Below are 20425 nucleotides of genomic sequence, written 5' to 3'. Positions count from 1 at the left end.
CTGCTAAGATAAAGAGCACACAGTATGTTAAATGTGTACAGATGGTACTTCCCCTTTAAAATTAACAATTTAAACTAGTGACATGTTGAAATGCATTCAGCTCTAAATGAAAGTATCACAGGTCCAATTAATCATAGGTTTCTCCAACTCTATTTCTGTGGGGGAAACCCATGCAGATTTGGACCCTGGATGAACTCGCAGGCTCTGCCATTGTAACTTATAGCGAACTGCTTTTTTCTCAGCGGATATTGATGAAATGAAGATCTGCTATGTCTTGAAAGAGGGTGAGAATGCAACGAGCGATACCTTCCACTTCTCAGTTGAAGACAATGGTAAGGAGTTTATTATGTGGGTTGAGAATAGTCTGTCGGTGCCCATTTATGAGATGCATAATTGTGCATGAAAGGAGGACTCCAACGTAGCCAGCATGCAGGATGGCTTAGAATGAACAGACTCTGGTGTAAAATGCTGTTTCTACATGATATTTGTCCATGATACTGGGGCCTTTTCCAGCTCCTTGACAAGCTCCCCCAGGTGCCATTGTGGAGCTAAGGCAGGTGTCTTGGTATGTGTAACCTCCATGATTATGGAGGATAATTAAGAGCATCCATTCTTCCTCTTGAGCGAGGCTAAAATAGGTCTGTACACCTTCAGGTAATCACTGTAGCACAGCTAACTTTGTATTCCACTTTTGAACTGCTTAAAAACTCATGTGAAACCTGACTGAATGTAAATGTGGGTGCTCTGCTGGCCAAAATTTGCATTTATAGAACCAAGTGGCTAATTTGGCTTTACAAGCACATAGTGGATCTTTCAATAGCCTAATGCCCATATCTTAATTGGGCTTCAGATTTCTTCCCTTCTTTGACTGTGACAAAACGCATGTTAATGGTATGGCCTTGCAAATCAACAAAGTGCTTTGCAGCTTTGTTTAAGAATCTGCTTTGATTACACTTCCAGTTTCAACCAAGTACATACGCCCAGAATAATAACTTTTTCATTAATAAACATCCTAGTCTACTGTACATGGAAACTATTCATTTCTTGCATCTCAGCAGCTGCTGTCACTGTCATTTGAAAGCACTCCAGAAAGCTAGCTGAGGGAGATATCCCTGTTACTGAACAGAGCAAGGGCTATAAAGTTTCAGTGGGGCAGTGTGAATCCTGCAGGGATTATGCAAGAAGTGATTAATCCCTACAGGACTAACGACAAGCATTAGTTACATATTAGAAGCAGACGTGCTATTGGTATCTGCCCTTACCATTAGCCATAGATTGATACAACAAATGTTTATAATAATGAGATTGGGGCCTGATTCACTAAGCTGCTTCCCCATTGATCCAGAATGAGTGAATCAGGTCCGTGGAATGGATGTCAGCATGAATGGTTATATGGTGGGAGATGTCTTAGATATTGCTGAGTATCAAGAATTAGAGACAGTCAGACAGTCAAGTTTTGTCAGTAAATTTTGCTGTTTTGTTTCTTGGGTATGTGTTTAAAATGTTTGACTGTTTTATGTTACTGTTTGTTATTTATGCTTTTTATTGTAATTCGTCTAGCACATTTTTGTTATAGGTCAAAAAATAAACACTTTAATAAATAAATAATAAAATAAATAATAGGAATACCTCTGATCTCAGTTTGCTTATCTGCTGGCAGTACAGTGGTTTCTGAAATGCCATTATGGAAAAATACATTTCATAATGTAAACAAGTGATACTGGTTAAGTGCTTGCCCACATGGCCTTGTTGTTAAATGATAGGTGAATATGTGCAAACTTTTCAGAGCTCTGGGGAGCTTCAGCTGCTGATTTGAGTTTAGTGCAGTGATTAGAGGGCAGACTTTGGGCATCATTACTTTTTGTGCTTTATCACCGCTATCCTTGATAGCTGAGTTTTCCTGTGCCCACAATCCATCTCTGATGGAGTGGTCAGATGTGGTTAATGAGATGCCTAAACTAAACTCACACACTCTAATTTAGAGTGAGGTCCCATGTTTAGCAGTGCATGGAGGGGGTAAGTTATGTAGGTAAAGTTGTCTGGATGATTTTATGCATATATTCCACAGAATGCAGCCGGTTATGTGTTTGACTGAATATGTGGATAAAGTCCTTGTTATCTGGATAATTTTAGGTCTGCTCTCTGGCACAGTCAGACTTATCCTTATAATTTGGCTTGATAATGCTGAATACTAGTAATATCCAGCTAAGTGAAATATCATCCTGCTCCTTTGAGCTTCCAGCTTAGTCAGAACCAGAGCTGGGATCTGGCACCATAGGGCCTTCATTTGTGGCTACCCAGGGATGTTTTCCCATATTTTACATCTCCTCTCAGCTCACTTAGCCCAGTCATCACAGTGACAGGCTTTGTCCGGGGTCCATGCGCTGAGGCTTCTAGAACCCTGTAACCATGGGCTTTAAATCCAGCCGCTAGGTGTTACCATTGCACAATGGCTGGGACTCCCTCCCTCTGGAGCACCCCCAGCCTCGGCTGGCCTAGGATGCAGAAGACCTGACTCAGGAATCAAACCCAGGTCCCTGTCTGTGGCAGTGCACAGCACTAACCCTGAACCACCGGGCTGGCCTCAATAGGATTATTTTATTAGCACTTCCTGTTGGTAATAAAAAAAATAATGGCATCAGTAACACGGAGTCTCTTAAAATAGAGTAGTAGAAATGATTATCGTGGCAATACATTTATTTTGGGAGCAACAGGAGCTCAGTGAGATCACTGACAAAAGAGAAATGGGAAGAGTATGTCTGTAGTGTGCATTTCTAAAGACTGCAAAGAGATATTGATTTCAGTAGCTCTCCTCATCCCTGTATTAGTAGCACCACTGAACTCAGTTGTGTAAGTTAGGATAGCCAGTCTCTCTCTCCTGTCTGAAAAGAGTGTTTATATATAAGAGTATTAAGGTTTTGGAGACCTGTGAATTCATGAGAGAATACAGTGAATTTGTGACCGTGTCCAGTAGTTCACCCTAAAAGAAAGCAGTGTGGAGTTGTAGTAGAGATGCTGGGGGGGGGGATGGATTTGATGGGATTAAAAAAAAAAACAACTTTGCTGCTTCTTCCAAGGGCTTCATTTACCAAACTCTTTTCCCATAGGCACATGATGTGAATCAGAGCCAAAGTTTATTTCAATCATTCATTCATTCATTCGTTTGTTTGTTTGTTTATACAGTCTTATATTCTGCTAACCTCCTATACAAATTAATTAAAGCAGATCACAAGACTTACATTCATAATATTATAATGTCTCTGTATCACTCCATGGTGCGACCTCATCTTGAATACTGTGTGAAGTTCTGGGCACCGCATCACAAAAAGATATAGTGGAATTAGAAAAGGTACAGAGAAGGGCAACCAAAATGATAAAGGGGATGGAACGATTCCCCTATTAAGAAAGGCTAAAGAGGTTAGGGCAGTTCATCTTGCAGAAGAGATGGCTTAGGGGAGATACAATAGAGATCTATAAAATAATGAGTGGATTGGAATGAGTAAACACGAATTGGTTGTTTACACTTTCAGAAGACTAGGGGACATGCAATTAAGTAACTAGGTGATACATTTAAGACAATTAGGAGAAAATACTTTTTAAATCAATGTTTATTTAAATTCTGGAATTTGTTGCCAGAGAATGTGGTAAAAGTTGTAAGTGTAGCTGGGTTTAAAAAAGGTTTGGATAAGTTTCTGGAAGAAAAGTCCATAAACTATTATTAAAGAGGACCTGGGGAAATCCACTGCTTGTCCTTGGGATAAACAGCATGGAATCTATTTACCTTAGGAATCCTGCTAGGTACTTGTGACTTGGATTGGCCTCTGTTGGAAATAGGATGCTAGGCTTGATGGACCTTTGGCTTGACCCAGCATGGCAAAGCTTATGTTCTTATGTGGGGGGGAAGCTAAGTATGGAGGGGAGGCAAACCAAAAAGAGTAGCAGAATCCCTCACTTCAGTCATAGATGCAGAAAATAGACAGACTCTCACCAATACAGACTAAAGTGACCATAAAGTTCAGACAAACTGAACTGGTAACTGCAACAAACCAGACTATGCAGTGCAACAATGGAAAAATAGAAATATCACAATTCCTCATAAGTCATCAAATAAAATTAAGAAATATAAAACATCAATAATAGTAAAAGCATTCTTATAAAAAGAATAAGTATTTCAGAACAACTGATGAACAAAATATCAAAATTTCTCCAAAAAAACAATAAAATATTTCAAAACAGCAGACACATCAAAACACCACACAATAATTAAAACAAATAGGGATAAAAAAATTCTTCTCTCTGTACATAGGAACCTTTGATTTCCAGGTGCCCCTGAGAGTGTTGTGGATTAGTGGGAGAGAGGAGGGATGGCACACAAACGTTTTCCTCTTTCTCATTCACTCTCTTACATTCACTCCCACACACACACACATCTACCCACCCATGTTCTTTCTCTCCCACATATGAATGTATACACCCATCTACTCTCTCCCCCACACACATGCACACCCACTCACTCTCTTACACACACTCATTCGTTCTCACACACATACATTCTCTTTCACACACACACACTTTCACTCACCCACATACCTACTCTCTCACATCCACTCACACCCCCCCACTCACACACACAGAAACACACATGCTCTCATACAACACACTGACTCACACACACACAATCTCTCTCACATACACATCTACCCATTCTCTCTCTCACAAACACACATACTCTCTTTCATACACACCTTCTCTCTCTCACACACACACACTCTTTTTCAGACACACACACCCTCTCTTTTTCTCTCATAACACCCTTTCTCTTTCTCTCTCTCATACACACACACACTCTCACTCACACACATACCTACCCACAATAGCATGGAAGAGCATATGAACCAGTAAGCATGTGTTTTGGTGAAAGCATGATACTGAACAAGAGCGTGAGTGAGCGAGAGTATGACCAAGAGCTTGAGAGAGAGCAAGTGAACCAGTAAGCATGTTTATGCGTGAGAGAGCATGAGTGAGCTAATGAGCACGAGAGAAAAAGAGCAAGCCTGTGAACAAGTGTGTGTGAGAAAATGAGTGAGCCATTAAGCTTATGTGTGAGAGCCTGTTTATGCTGGTGGAGGCGGGGTCCAATAGAGAATGAGTAGGATAATGAGCCTATGTGTGAGAATATAACGGAATTGTGTAAGAATGACTAATTCATGACAATCTCAGGGTGACTGGAATCTAAAGTTCCCAGGTATGGAAAGCAGGGGATTTCTTATCTTTAGTTGTAATTATTGGGTATTTGAAGTGCAGTTCTATTTGCTTATCCCTGGTCTAGAGTGTGTTCTACTTCTTAGTTATTTAGGAAAATTTGAAATTTATTTTGGAGATATCTTGGCTCAATTCTGCTAGGGTCAACTTTTGACATGCTTTTGGGAGCTGTTGACACATGTGCAACAGTGAAAGTGCATGAGGGATTTTGAAATAATACCCCCCGGGCTAATATTTTCCTGCAGTCCGCCACTGCTGTCACACAGACACACACACATTTACCCACATTCTCTCTCTCATACACTCATCAACCCATGTTCTCTCTTACACCCACATACCCATGTACACTCTTTCACACTCATCCATGCACAAACGGACTCACTTTTTCTCTCATGCACACACCCACTCATGCTCTCTCTTGCATGTACACATGCATGCACACACCCATTCATTCTCACTCTCTGCCTCTCACACACACACACACACGCATATGCGCTCTCTCATGAACTTTTGTACACACACTCTCTCACACAAACAAAAACACATCCACCCACAGACAACCAGACCTTGTCTCCTGGCTTGAAGACTGGAGCTTGCGAATAGTGCGCATCGTAGTACTTCTTAGCACGGTCACTCGCTTTGATTAGCATGTCCTTTATCTGAACCCACAGATTATGGATATCATCAGCAGTGGATTGAGCTGCTGGGGACGTCACTGAGAGCTTCAGTGGAAGTGGTGGTGTTGGGGAACATCCAAAAACCACTTCAAAAGGTGACAATCCAGTAGATGTTGCTGGATGAGAGTAGATGGCGAATTCAGCCCATGAAAGCAATTCGGCCCAGTTATAAGGGGTAATGGTCTTTGATTATGATTTCATTTAGACCTCAGTAATCGATACATGGACGTAGGGTACCGTCCTTCTTCCCCACAAAGAAAAAGCCTGCGCCGGCTGGCGACTTTGATGGTCTGATAAAGCCCTTCTGGAAATTTTCTTCAATGTATTCCGACATTGCTTTATTCTCAATGGCTGAGAGAGGGTACACCCGTCTTTTCGGTGACTCAGCATTGGGCTTCAGTCTTATGGCACAGTCATAGGGCCTATGTGGAGTAAGAATATCAGCCGCTTCTTTGGAAAATACATCCCCGAAGGATGCATATTGGGGCAGTAGTCCTGGCATCACTGGAGTCGTAGGCATGCAAATGATAGGTGAGATTTCCTTAAGGCACTTCCCGTGACATTCTGGGTCCCAGCAGGAGAGATCCAAGGATGCCCAGTCAAATTGGGGTTGGTGCACTTGCAACCAGGGTAACCCCAGTACAATAGGGTGCATGGCCCTTTCCAGTACAAAGAAGAATGGTTCCATATGGAGAGCTCCGGTGCGGAGAGTAACTGGTACGGTTTGGCAAGTCACATCGCCCGGTAAGAGCTGTCCATGAATGGAGGATAACAGTAGTGGATCTTTCAACTTGATGAGGGGAATCCTCAAGTATTCCACTAGACGTCTGAGAATGAAGTTGCCTCCTGCCCCTGAATCCACTAGGGTAGGAGTCTGAACCGTGACTGGTCCGTAGGTCAAGGAGACTGGGAGAGAGAGCGGAGGAGAGGGTGTAGTGAGGCCTAAGAACAGTCCTCCTGCAGGACCTAGGCCCGTCCGTTTTCCGGACGAATGGAGCATGTAGAGACATCATGGCTGGGCTGACCACAGTACATGCAAAGGCCACGCCTCTTCCGAAGTCTTCTCTCTTTGGAAGTCAAACGTCCATGACCAAGTTGCATTGGTTCATCTTTATCAGCAGCAGGGATTACTGGAACCATCTGAGGTGCAGGTATAGCACTAGCCTGTTTCAACCCAGGTAACACCTTAGGCCGGAGTTGCTTCACCTTGTCCCGGAGCCGGTGATCAATCCGAGTGGCCAAGGCTACTAATTCAACCAGCGAATCAGGAGTTTCACGAGCAGCCAGCTCGTCCTTTAAACGGTTATCCAGGCCTCTGAAAAAGAGAGTCTTGAGACATTTGGGCTCCCAGCAGAGTTCTGCCGCAAGAGTTTTGAACTTTATGGCAAATTCAGCCAATGATCTGTTGCCTTGCTTCAATTCAACCAAAGCAGAACCGGCGACAGAAGTTCGAGCAGGGTCATCGAAAATGGATTTAAATAAGTCCATAAATCCTTCTAAGTCCTGCAAAATGGGGTCCTTGCGTTCCCACAAGTTAGATGCCCAAGACAAGGAAAGGATGTAGGTAGTCTTGGAGAGAGCCGTAGGGAATAAAGATGGCTGTAAGGCAAAATGCATTCTGCACTGGTTTAAAAAGCCCCGGGTTTTCTGAATTTCTCCGGAAAAACGAATTGGAGCCACCAGTGGTACAGCAGTCTTTAAGGTTACCTCCTGTATCTGACCTTCATGGCTGGAAGCTGTGCCTTGAACCTTCTGTGTGTGTAGCTGATGAAACGCTGAAGTAAGTTTCTCCAAGGCATCTTGCTGCTCCGAAATGCGCAGGGTCAGGCCCGGTATGGCCTGCAAGGCATTGAGCTGTGCCGGATCCATGGAGTTAGCAATCTGATATTATTTGTGATAATTGTGGGTGGATCCTTGGGCCGGTGGCAGATGATCACGCTCATGGGGGAAGATCCCGAGAGGGGCTACCGGTCAGGCTCAGAGTTAGGAGACAGACACACACTAGATCTTTTATTAAACTGTATAGTGAACCACCAGAGGTGACAGTAGTGAGCTGGAAGAGCCCGGCTGGGCTGTAGTCCCTCAGGCACTGGAACAGCGATCCCAGGATGGCTGAGCTGTAGAGAAACTGAATATAGTGAGTAGGCAGAGTATGCAGAGTTCAGGAACAGAACCTTGATGGTAACACTCACGCTGTAGTCTCTTGAAGCAGCCCAGGGGCTGGAATGAAGTAGGCCCTCGAGGAGCGAGTTCCTGGTTCCAGGGAAGCTCTGAGAGAGAGATGGTAACTCACTGGTGTTGTAGGCAGCGGTGACTTCCTGGCAGAAGTTGTATTCGGTAGCAGGTCCGGGAACGTGGGCCCTCGAGGAGCGAGTACCGGTTCCAGACTGCGACCTGAAAAGTAAGAGAGAGAGAGCGAGGCCCCCGAGGAGCGGATACCCCTGGTAAAGTCCGAGGAGGCAGAGTAGCAAGGTATGCGGAGAGCGAATCCCATCCGCAGCGATACCTGGAGGAAGATAGGTAAAGGTAACCTTTGCTAACTCGAATAGCTAGCAAAACGAAAGACCTTAAGTATCCGGTGAGGATGATGTCATCTCAGGGGGTCGCCCCTGAGGTTCACGCCACAGCTGGTACTTGAGTCGGGGCCGCGCCGCGCGCCCTTAGGCTTCAGGAGAACATGGTGGAAGGTAGTGTCTAGCCGGTCCGGGGACGCCAGAGGAGAATGGCAAGATGACGCCGCGGCAGCCAAACTTCCATCAACCAAAGAGGGAGTCGCAAAAGAGGTAAGGTGGGCAGAGTGGAGACGTCGGGCAGTGACGGTCGCAACATATACCTAGTCTTTCTCTCTCTCACACATTTATTTATTTATTTATTTTATTTATTTAGCACTTTTATATACCGACTTTCCAATAACAGAGTTACTGATCAATTCGGTTTACATTCTAAACAGAAACATTGACAAGTTAATGTCTTACAATGAACAGGTAGCAGGAACTTGGATACAGATATATGGGGTTAATAACATAACGTAAATGCTACGGAGCCAAATGTTGGCTAAGGAAATGGGTGATAGGTATAAGGCTGGGTATTTGATTTTTAAGACTGGGTATTTGATTTTTAGACTGCCAAGGTTTTGATTGTAAGGCTGGGTATTTGATTTTTAGACTGCCAAGGATTCATAGATGACCTGATAGTTCTTTGGGGGTACTAGAGAGAACTATGATTTATATAGGGGGTACTAGAGAGAACTATGCATGCACATACCCACCCATGCTCTCTCTCACACCCACCTACCTATACTCTCTCTCACACACACTCGTGCACACATCCAGCCATGCTCGTTCTCTCGTGCACACACTCACCCACGCTCACTCTCTCTCACACACATACACACACATGAACACACACCCATCCATGCTGTCTCTTATACACATATACGCACACACCAACTCACTCTCTCACACACGCACATACCCACCCAGGCTCGCTTTTTCACACACCCACGAGCGCACACTCACCCATGCTCTCACACACACACACATACGTGCACACACCCACCCACCCTCTCTCTCACACACATACACCATACACACACCCATTCATGCTCATTCTCTCTCTCACATACGCAATACATATGCGTACACACCCATCCATGCTGTCTCTTGTACAAATATTTGCACACATCCATCCATGCTCTCTCTCACACACACACACCCACTTGTGCTCTCTCTCTCTGTCTTTCTCAGACACATGCACAGATTCACAACTCTTTCTCTCTCACACACACACCTCTACCCACTCTCTTCTCACTCACAACACTTGTGCAAACATCCATCCATGCTCTCTCTTACACAAACATATATGCATGCACTCACCCACTCTCTTCACACACACACATGCATACTGTCTCTCTCACAAATCCTCACCCTCTTTCACACACACATGCACATACCCACCCACTCTCACATGCACCCACCCACCCACGCTCTCTCTTTCTCACATATAGACGCACATACACAGGGTCTTTCAAACACAACCCCTTTCACTTACTGATTCTTAGGGCCTTCCTGTCTCTGCAGGGCTTTTCTTCAGCTGCCAGTGAGCGTCTTTCTTTTCTATGGCTGTCAGCGGGATGTGCTGCCTGCCAGGTCTGTGTTGGGTCTGGGGGAAACTGGAATCTTTGTAGGTCTTGATAACTTTTTGTTGAACCGGCAAAAATCTGGGGTAATAAACAGTACCTGAGCTTTTGTAACTAGATTGGCTTATTCTTCAGATGTTAAGAATTGTAGATTATAGATTGAATTGATGTGAGGCGTTCCTTTCATAAGCAGTCAGTCAGGTTTTCAAGACTGGCCTCCATAAGGCTTGCAGTTCTAGTCTCAGGTCACAGGTGTGATCTTCTTGATTTGGAGAAAAAATTTCATCCACGTTGTTTTCATACCCAGGAACAGGAATGTTATAGCAGATGAAAAGAGACACATGCTACAGATGAAGCTAACTGCTGCTAATTAGAAAGAAAGTACAGGAAAAAAAAGGAGAAAGTAGTTTTACTATTTTTCAGGTAATTCATTTTCAAAGAAAGGACTCTGAAAATTGGTTTGATCTCAAATGAAGATATCTGCGAATGTGCTGGTGAAGATCATCATGTGCTGATTCTGGTCTTCCTGAAATGCTGGTAACGATTTACAAGCAGGAGAATAATTTGAGACCATAATCTGTGCAGACATATGACAGCAGTGCCTGAACTGCTGAAGCATATGCCGAAGGAAGGAAACAGCAATTAGAGAATTTCCTTTCTAGCTTAAGATTGCAAGTATAAGGTGTTCCATTCAGCCTCAGGATCATATTGAGTTATGTGCAAGCAGAAGAGCTCACTGTTTAGTAATTAAACAAAAAAGAAAACCCACAGTGATCATGCTTCAGTGTTGGCACATTGTAACCCTGGCAACATTACAGCTGGCATGGTCTACTCTTTTAAGAGCCAGTAGAGTAATCAGTTGACGGGCTGCATAGGGCTTTTGCTCTGAACTTCCTCCGATAGTGATGAAAGGAAGAAAAAAGTTGAGCATGAGCCAGCTGGAAAGAAACTGGCAGGAAGAAATGGAGTCCTTAAAAATGATTACTTTGCAGCCTCTTGGATAGTGCTGTGTACTGAACTGATGCCTCGGAGCATCCAGTAACTATTATTCAGATAGATTAGCAAAGAGTCTTGTGTTCTGATTATCCTGTTGGGTGTGATAGGAGATAATTTGGGACTATTTTCAATGAATAGTTTTCCACTTATTTGAACTTTATTGGTTCTCCCAAAAAGCTTCTGGGTAAGATGGCTGAAGTTTCCAAGTATGGATTGGAAAGACAGTGACAATTCTTCATGTTGGGCCTCCCTTTTTGCATTGATCTTTCTCTTCCTGCCTTTTATATAGGGTTATAGTGCCATGAGCACTGAATACCTGACTGTGTGTATGGAGGGATGGGTTGCAGAATCCATAAGCAATTTGGATGGCCAAAATTTATGAAAAGGTGCAAGAAGTAATTTAAATCTCTACTTCATTCCATATCTTCTTTCTCTGAATTTTTGCATTCCTGCATACACTGGCATCAGGAGTCAACATGCTTGCCTCAATCTGGTGAAAGACTGTGTAGTACTGCAGCAAACAACTGGAACATATTGTATTAAGACTATTAGTTATATCAGGGTTGATTCATGCCAGCTGCTTTACATAATGATGACAGCAGAAAAAGAACAAATGGTCCATCTAGTCTACCTAGCAATTTGCTTATGATAGTAACTGCCACTCCTACCAGTGTTTTGTTAAGGGTAGTAACTGCCAATCCGAGCAGGTTACCCCCATGCTTTCTGCTCTTTCCTTTCCAGCGAAAAAGGTTTGAAGTTTGTACATCGTTGATACCTGTCAGGTATCTGAAGGTCTGTATCAAATCTTCCCTGCACCTCCTCTGTTCCAGGATATACATATTCAGATCTTTCAGCCTCTCATAGGTTTTCTGAAACAGACTCCACAGTGTTTTGGTCATCTTCTCTTGACAGTTTCCATCCTGTCTCTATCCTTTTTGAGATACACTCTCCAGAATTGAACACAGTACTCCAGGTAGGCCTCACCAAGGATCTGTACAAGGGCATTATCACTTCCCTTTTCCTGCTAGTAATACCTCTCTCAATGCAGTCCGGCATCTTTCTGGCTTTAGTTACCACCTTGTCACATTACTTTGCAACCTTCCAGACACAATCACCCCAAGGTCCCTCTCCTGGTCCATGCAGTCTAGTCTTTCATCCCCTATCACATACAGCTCTTTTGGATTTCTGCACCCCAGGTGCACTTTTTGGCATTGAATCACAGCTGCTAAATCTTCGACTACTCTTCAATTTTTCTTAAATCACTTTTCATTCTCTCTACTCCTTCAAGCATGTCCACTCTGTTGCAGACCTTAGTATCATCCGCAATAAGGCAAACTTTTCCTTCTAACCCCTCCGCAGTGTCGCTCACAAAGATATTGAATAGAAGTGGTCCCAAAACCAATCCTTGAGGCACTCCACTTAACACCATTTTCTCATAGAGCGGGTTCCATTTACCATTACACATTGTTTCCTGTCAGTCAACCAGTTAATAATACACTCCACAACCTTGGTGCCTACACAAGCTTCTCATATTATTCATGAGCCTTCTATGCAGGACTGTATCAAAAGCTTTGCTGAAATCTAAATAAATCACAACGAGCACTCTTCCTTGATCCAGTTCTCTCATCACCCAAGCAAAAAAGTTAATTAGATTTGTCTGGCAGGATCTTCCCCTGGTGAATCCATTCTGCCTGGGGTCCAACAACCCACCAGATTTTAAATAGTTCACTATCCTTTCCTTCAGCAGAGTCTCATTTTCTCACCACTGAGGTGAGGCTAACCGGCCTGTAGTTTCCAGCCTCCTCTCTGCTACCACTTTTGTGAAGCAGGACACATTGAGAGGGGGAAATAATCGGACTGTGTTTTTATATGGATAAACATGGATAATCTTTTTATTGCCTCCTAAGTGTTGAGAAACATAGGCTATGATAGCAGATAAGAACTGCAAGGCCCTTCTAAGCTGCTCAGATTTATTCCTGGTGCAGTGCCTAGACTACAGTTGATCTCTGGCTTTCCCTTCATGGGTTCACAACTAGGCATCCTCTGTGCTTATCCCATAAAACAGATTTCCATGAAAGCTGTCAATGAGGTGGGCCAGACAATTTCGCTAGAGCAGCTGTTTATGGCTTTACTGAATGAACTAAAAGGTTTCCAGTCATTATCCTGTCAGCAAGTTATGGCCAATAAATTCATGTTTATAATCTTGCTAATTAGACTTAATGAGGTCCATATTCAAAAGCATTTAGATAGCTAACTCAGAATTTAGCCAGCTAAATTAATATTTGGGCATATTTCCAGCTAAATTCTAGCCGCCTAATAAGTTAGGAAGCTAGAATTTAGTTGGATAAGTTAGGGGCATTCTGAGGGCATAACTGGGAGGAGTTGAGTTAGTCAGCTATGTTAACCGGCTAACTCCAATATTTAGAGTTAGCTGGATAACTTAGCCGGCTAAGTCTGATTGGGCCAAAGATCTGTCCTAACGTAATCAGGCTATATACAGTAGTGTGGTTTCACTATTGATTATACCTCCAAAGTTAGCCTGATAAGTTTATCTGGCTAACTTTGCAAGCTGGACTGTGTCTGAATTAGGGTTGCCAACTGGCTTCAGATTTTCAGGACATGTTGAACCAGTCCTGGTTTTACCCCATTGCATCCTGGGATTTATTCTGATTTCCCTATTGCATTCCCTAAGAACAGCAAGACTATAAGTACCTGCGTGCAGGTGAGTAAAAGCAAGGCTGGTTCAACCTGTCCTGAAAATTTAGTGCCAGTTGGCAACCCTAGTCTGAATATGGACCTCCATAATGTTCCCTTTAATGTAGGTGTCTGTTCAAAATTATAGAAAATGTTTTATCAATGGTGTTCTTTACTGTTAGGCATGAGAAAGGAGTTCTTCCTTTGATCAAGGGGCCATGAGTCGAGGCCTCTGGCAGAACCATTATCTCAGGGATAGGCAGCTCTGATCTTTGAGGTCTGTTCAAGGTTCTGGTTTTCATAAATAAGTTAACCGGACTTTTATATGGAATGTATGCAGATATATCTGATAAATATCCAGTTCAGATATCCTGAAAGCCAGACCTATTTGCAGATCTTGGAACCAGAGTTGCTGATCCCTGCACTTGACAACCCTGACCAAAGGAGAATAGTGAAATAAAGGAATCACCAGGCAGTCATAGCAATCCCATCTAAATGCTGCCTGAGGTATGTAAAATAGAAAAATATTATGACGGGTGAAGCCTCGTCAGTGTTTGTAATAAGACAGATACAAACTGGGCTTCCCAAAGGTGTCTGCAGCAGAACCTTCTGGCTGTCAACAGAAATCCCTTTCAGCTTCAGTATTTGAGTCCTCCATAGATTGTTTCAAGTCATTACAAAAAAAAGTCTTGAAGTTTTAAAAGTAATGATTTCACACTATGATACCACCTTTTCAAAGGAATGCATGTATTAGGTTGCGAGTCCAAGGCAATCAATATAAAAGGAAAGGAAAAGCATAAAAAATAAAAGAAGGAAATCCTAGCTGCCCCATGAGATGCAAGGTAAAGCATACATATTTCTTTGAGTCCCTTTATTGTAGTTACAAACCATCTGTTTGAACCTCACTTCTTTCAATCTCATACCCTATAACATTCTAAATCTATAGGAGACTGTTTGAATTAACTATAACTGTAATGGAAACAGATCAGATGTCAATATTATTTATTTAAACATTTAAACATTTAATGTGTCAATTATTCAAACATTGACCTTCAAGTTCTTGTAAAAATTAGACATGGTATCTAATAAAAGCCTATTTCTACTCACTTTGATTCTCAGTGTTTAAGTGGTAATTTTCTATTGAGATTGGTGTTATCTAAGCGCTGACTTTTAGATATGCCAGATTGATGGGAAGAGGTATATTTTGCTGTGGCAGGAATCAGAGCAGTTGACGGGCTTTGCTCTTAAGAGATTATCCATAGAACAATGACTGTACTGTGACTGAGTTATAAGTAAATCTGTAGCAAATAGTTGTATTTAGTTGGATAGTGTTTCTGAAGTTATTAGCGTTGTACAAGAAAGAGAGAATGAGAGAGAGTGTGGCTAGATGGGGAATGGGAGTAGAGTGAGGTAGTGACTCATCATTCTGTTGTTTCAGGAAGACCCATGAATGGTAAGTTGAAAGCTTCCAATGGTTACTAAGTGTCGGACTATATTTCACATGATGTTTGAGGAGGTGGATATGCCTTCCAGCTGCCTTCCATGCAAAATGCCAGTAAAATGTTAAAAACACTGAACAAAACTTACATGTATTTTTTTCTGATTTGTGGTCAAATGATTCTGTTCCACCTGAAGCTTCACCTTTGCCCAGTTTTTATGAACCTTGGCCTTTTGACATCCCTGTGGGTACTATCTTGGAGCATTTTTTTCATGTCACAAGTCAGAGAGTGATGAAAGTAAGACAGGAGAAGAGGAGGTTTAAAGATTCAGGCAGAACACTGGAGGTGATTAGACATGTTCAGGCATTTGCATAGTCTCATCGAAATTATAGCCATTCTGTACTTGGTTTTTAATTACTCAGAATATGGGAAATGTAACACATTCAAGATGGACAAAACATTTTGAAGATTATAAATAGCTATATTTGAATTGTATTGATAAAGATTCCTTAATAGTGTATTGTGTAAAAAAAAAAAAAAGAAGCCACTAATGCTCTTCTCCATTGACAAGCAGGGCTAAATTAGTCATGCCACATAGGTGATGACATCTGATTGCGCCAATAGGCACTTCTCTCTAGCTCAGTAGAGTTTTAACTCTACTAAGAATGCATAGGAGTTCCTGTGTGAGCACTGTCTTGTGAGCCTTTCCAGTCTTTTTGTCCACGCAGCTGCACAGAAGATTACCCTCTTTCTTAATTTGAGTGTTTTTCTTTTTGCCTTTTCACGCATCTTCATGCAGGTCCTAGAATAGCACTTTTCAGTGCTACTTACACAAAGAAGTGTTGTGTTTCGCGGACGCCTGCGGCCATGGCCCCCTTCCCGAATGCTGACAGCAGGCCGCCGCGGCAGCGATGGGGGAGGCGGCTGAATCAGGTGCCCTTCGTTCCCGTGCATCAGCATGGGTCCCCGGGGTGACCGCAGGGTTGGGAGCCGTCCCTGCTCCTCCCTGGCGGTGTCAGGCAGCCTTCCTCCGCGGTCGGGAATCCAAGATGGCCGCCGCCATCTTAGGCGCGAGGCCGCGCCTCCTCACTGGATTTAAAGGGACCTCGTCCCTTTAAGTGCCTGCACCTGTGTTCAATGAGCCAGAGCAGAGGAAGTGTATATAAGGAGACTTCCTCTGCTCATTCGCTGACTTGGCAACGTCTCCTGGTAGCTTTGTTTGAGTCTGCTTGCTTCGGTGAGTCTTCTTGTGCTTTGGATCCTTGTTTCTTGGTTTCCTGTCTCGTCTTAGTGATTCCTGGTTCCTGACTTCGGATTGGCAAGTGGTGATTCCTGTTGTGTGACTTCGGATTGGCAAGCGGTGATCCCTTGGTGTGTGACCTCGGACTGGTAAGCGTCGACTCTCTGGCACTTGACCTTGGACTTCTTCTGGACCATCGTTTCCAAGGGCCCACCTAAGTCCCAGCGGCCTGGGTCCCTCCGGGTTCCTCCCGGGGGGACCGCAGGCTTCCAGAGGTGAAGCTCCAGTTAGCCCTTGCACCGACCTCACGACTCCTTGACCTCTCAAAGGTCCACCTAAGTCCCAGCGGCCCGGGTCCCTATGGGCTCCTCCCGGGGGTACCGTGGGCTTCCAGTGGTGAAGACACAGTTCGTCTCCTCGAAGTCACGACTCCTCATCTGCCTCCACAGCCACCTCAGTCTCCAGTGCCAAGGATCAGCTGGTCGCATCATCTGTTCCGCCTCGCCACCCGATGGGAGAACCTATGGATCCACCTCCTAAGGTGTACCATCCTCCTGTCGGTCCAAGGGTTCACAAACCTGAGCATAACAGATTGCCAAGTCCATGAACCCGGTGGAGGCATCCGCCCGCCAGGCCATTCTGCAAATGGCCCAGCGTCTGATGGACCAGCAAAAGAGCCTGGATGCCCTTGTCTCTGCAGTGGAGGGCCTGAACCAATGCTTCGAGGCGTTAGGGCCCATGAACCCCACTCTGCCATCCCCGCCTGTGGCTTTCGGGGGCCGTTCAGTAATCCGCCTGCCTACACCGCCACTTTTCTCTGGGGAACCCCGGGCCTGCAGGGGTTTCATCAACCAGTGCAACATGCACTTCCGCCTGCAGTTGGCCCTTTTTCCCTAAGACATTACCAAGACCACCTTCATTCTTGCTCTCCTCGAAGGGAAGGCCCTAGAGTGGGCTTCTCCCCTGTGGGAATGGGACGATCCTGTTCTAAGTAATCTAAGAGACTTCTGGGAGCTTCGGTGATCCCACTCAGGAGGTTTCCGCCGGACCTAAGCTGCTTCAACTACACCAAGGTTCAAGGACATTGGCCGAATTCGCCATTTTCCGGACCCTTTCTTCGGAGCTTGGCTGGGGCCCCGACTGCCTACGTACCATCTTCCTTCAGTCTGCTTGGACATTGAAGGAGACAGACAGAAGTCCCTCTCCTTGGGCAAAGCTAAGGAATTTAAACTTTATTTCATCCTTATTATAGAAATTTACTGTTTTTGGGTAGTGCTAATATTATCTGTATATTTTTCTAGTTATATGTTATTGCTGTTTTAAAGTGCTGTTTGTCTAATCAAAAAAGAAAACTACAAAGAAATGGGAGTGGTTAACAGCTATTGGCAACAGACTTAGTGCATAGCAGGAGGAAATTAACTCCTCTTCAGTCTGCTTGGACATTGAAGGAGACAGACAGAAGTCCATCTTCTTAGGGATAACCAGAGGAAAAGCTTACACTAGCTAGCCTTACCTGGGGGAAGGTCTGTTCAAAAGCAGCAGATACAGTGTCCAGGAAACAACCCTGGCCAAGGGTTAACTGTTTAACTTCCTTCCACCCTACCCCTCTACCCACCCACCCCTAGGTTTGTATTTCTGTAGAGTCTTCCTAATTACATAATTGGCAACAAGATAAATTAGTAAATTGGTATTACCTCAGGTGTTAACCACCAAATTTCCAAAATGAGGACTATACAATGTAACTATTGTTGTTGCAGTTGGACACTGCTGGCGAGATAGTGGACCCTTGGGCCGGCCCACCTAGGGTGACAGGGTAGGCCGGGAGGCGGAGCCACAAGCAGGAGGTGTTCACCCGGGAACCAGGAACCCCCCGGGAGGAGCCCGTAGGGCGCTGGGACCTCGGGACTTGGAATAGAGGCAGAAAGTCCAGGGGCTGAGATAGGCTTAGACCGGGACCAGAGCAAACAGGAAGGATAGGAAGTCCAAGGTACCCGGGAAGCAAGGGGCTGGCTGTACAGGGCCGAGGGCCGGCTGAAGGCAGGGCAGCGGGCGGCAGCGGAGTCTGTAGCAAACCGGAGGCTGAAGCAGGCTGTAGGCTGAAGCGAAGTCGGTAGCTAACCGGAGGCTGAAGCAGGCTGTAGGCTGAAGCGAAGTCGGTAGCAAACCGGAGGCTGAAGCAGGCTGTAGGCTGAAGCGAAGTCGGTAGCTAACCGGAGTCAGAGGTAGGCAGCAGGCTGAAGCGGAGTCGGAAGCAGACCGGAGTCAGAAGCAGGAAACGTGGAGATCACCAGGAACGCAACTAAGAACAACTATGGAGTTGTGAACCTCGTTGCAAGGCGATGAGAGAGAGTTTGAGCGCCGGTTATATCGGGGCTTGGGCGTGACGTCAGCAGCATGGGCGGAGCCAGGCTTCCGGGAGTTGAGCGCTCAAGACGGGCGTCCTCGCTCGCGCGCGAGACTGACAAGAAGCAGGCACGTAATGGCGGCCGCCACGTGGAGTGAGAGAAGCCCCCGGGGTCCAGAGCGGGCGGAACGCGGTGATTCCTGAAGCGGAGGTAGGCGGGTTTGAGCCCTAAGCGGAGGGAAGCGGTAGAGACCGCAACAGTACCCCCCCTTCACGGCCCCTCTTGAGAGGACCGGGCTTGTCCGGGTGGTCACGATGGAACTGCTGCAACAAGGACTTGTCCAGGATGTTGCGGCTGGGTTCCCAGGTGTTGTCCTCATCGCCGCAACCTTCCCATGCGAGTAGATATTCCCACCTGCGGTTGTAGAAGCGGACGTCCAGGACCTCGCGTACCTGGTAAGTGGGGTCATCGTCGATGGTGGTAGAAGAAGGATCCGGAGGTTTGCGTTGATAGCGAGAGAGGACTACGGGCTTAAGCAAGGATACGTGGAAAACATTGTGGACTCGAAGAGAGGATGGCAACCTCAGCCGATACAAAACTGACCCCACTCTTTCGGCGACCTGGAATGGCCCACAGAATCTGGGCGCAAATCTTCGTGAGGGGAGACGGAGACGGATGTTTTTGGTGCTAAGCCAGACCCGGTCTCCTGGCTGATAGGTAGGAGCCGCTCGTCGGTGGCGATCAGCCGCCTGTTTGGCGGAAGAGGCTGAGCGGAGCAGTTTGTTCTGGGTCTTCTGCCACAAGGTCTGTAGCTGGCGTGCCGTCAACTGGGCGGCTGGAGAGGAGCTGGGGATAGCGAGGGGAAGTGGAGGTCTCAGCTGTTTCCCGTAGACTAGCTGGAATGGTGAGAGCCCGGTGGCTGCATGAGCTTGATTGTTATAGGCAAACTCGGCCCAGGGCAGTAGTTCTGACCAGTTGTCTTGCTTTTCATTGGTGAAGGCTCGGAGGTAGGTTTTCAGAGACCGATTCATCCTTTCGGACTGTCCGTTACTCTGCGGGTGGAAAGCTGTAGAGAAGCTGAGCTTTACATTGAAGCACTTGCAGAGAGCCCTCCAGTAGCGTGCAACAAACTGGGGTCCCCGGTCGGAAACGATGTCCTGCGGGAGGCCGTGTAGCCTGAAAATATGCTGGGCAAAGAGGAGAGCTAGTTCGGGTGCAGAGGGTAACTTGGTCAACGGAACAAGGTGCACCATCTTAGAGAAGCGGTCGACGGTAACCCAGATAACCGTTTGACCACGAGACGGGGGCAAGTCCACCATGAAGTCTGTAGCTAGATGGGTCCAGGACTCTGTGGGGACTGGCAGAGGCTGTAGGAGACCGCACGGGGGTCCGGGGCTGGGCTTTTGACGGGCACAGGTGGGACAGGAACCAACGTAGGTGCGCACATCTTGTCGGATGTTGGGCCACCAGTAGAAGCGGTTAAGGAGTTCCAGGGTCCTCTCGCGTCCTGCGTGCCCTCCAGTGAGGGAGTCATGAGCCCAGCGTAGCGTCTTTAAACGGTCTCGTCGGGGAACCACGGTCCTATCTTGGGAGAGGACCGTCAGGGCGGACAGGCGAACCTTACTGGGGTCGAG

The 20425-nt window shown here is 45.5% G+C and overlaps 1 protein-coding gene across 3 annotated transcripts in view; it reads left to right on the top strand.

The window, feature by feature from the left end:
- The window catches only part of FREM3 (FRAS1 related extracellular matrix 3), a 345523-nt gene that overhangs the window by 8033 nt on the left and 317065 nt on the right, over positions 1 to 20425 (top strand). For all 3 annotated transcript variants that reach the window (XM_029599602.1, XM_029599686.1, XM_029599769.1), the window contains exon 2: positions 243 to 332. In XM_029599602.1, coding sequence (XP_029455462.1) covers positions 243 to 332 — 90 coding nt within the window. The remainder of the gene's footprint in view (positions 1 to 242; positions 333 to 20425) is intronic.

This window comes from Rhinatrema bivittatum, chromosome 1 (assembly GCF_901001135.1).
Source record: "Rhinatrema bivittatum chromosome 1, aRhiBiv1.1, whole genome shotgun sequence".
NCBI lineage: Eukaryota > Metazoa > Chordata > Amphibia > Gymnophiona > Rhinatrematidae > Rhinatrema > Rhinatrema bivittatum.
Note: the sequence above shows the minus strand (reverse complement) of the source record. Positions and strands in the feature narration are given on the sequence as shown.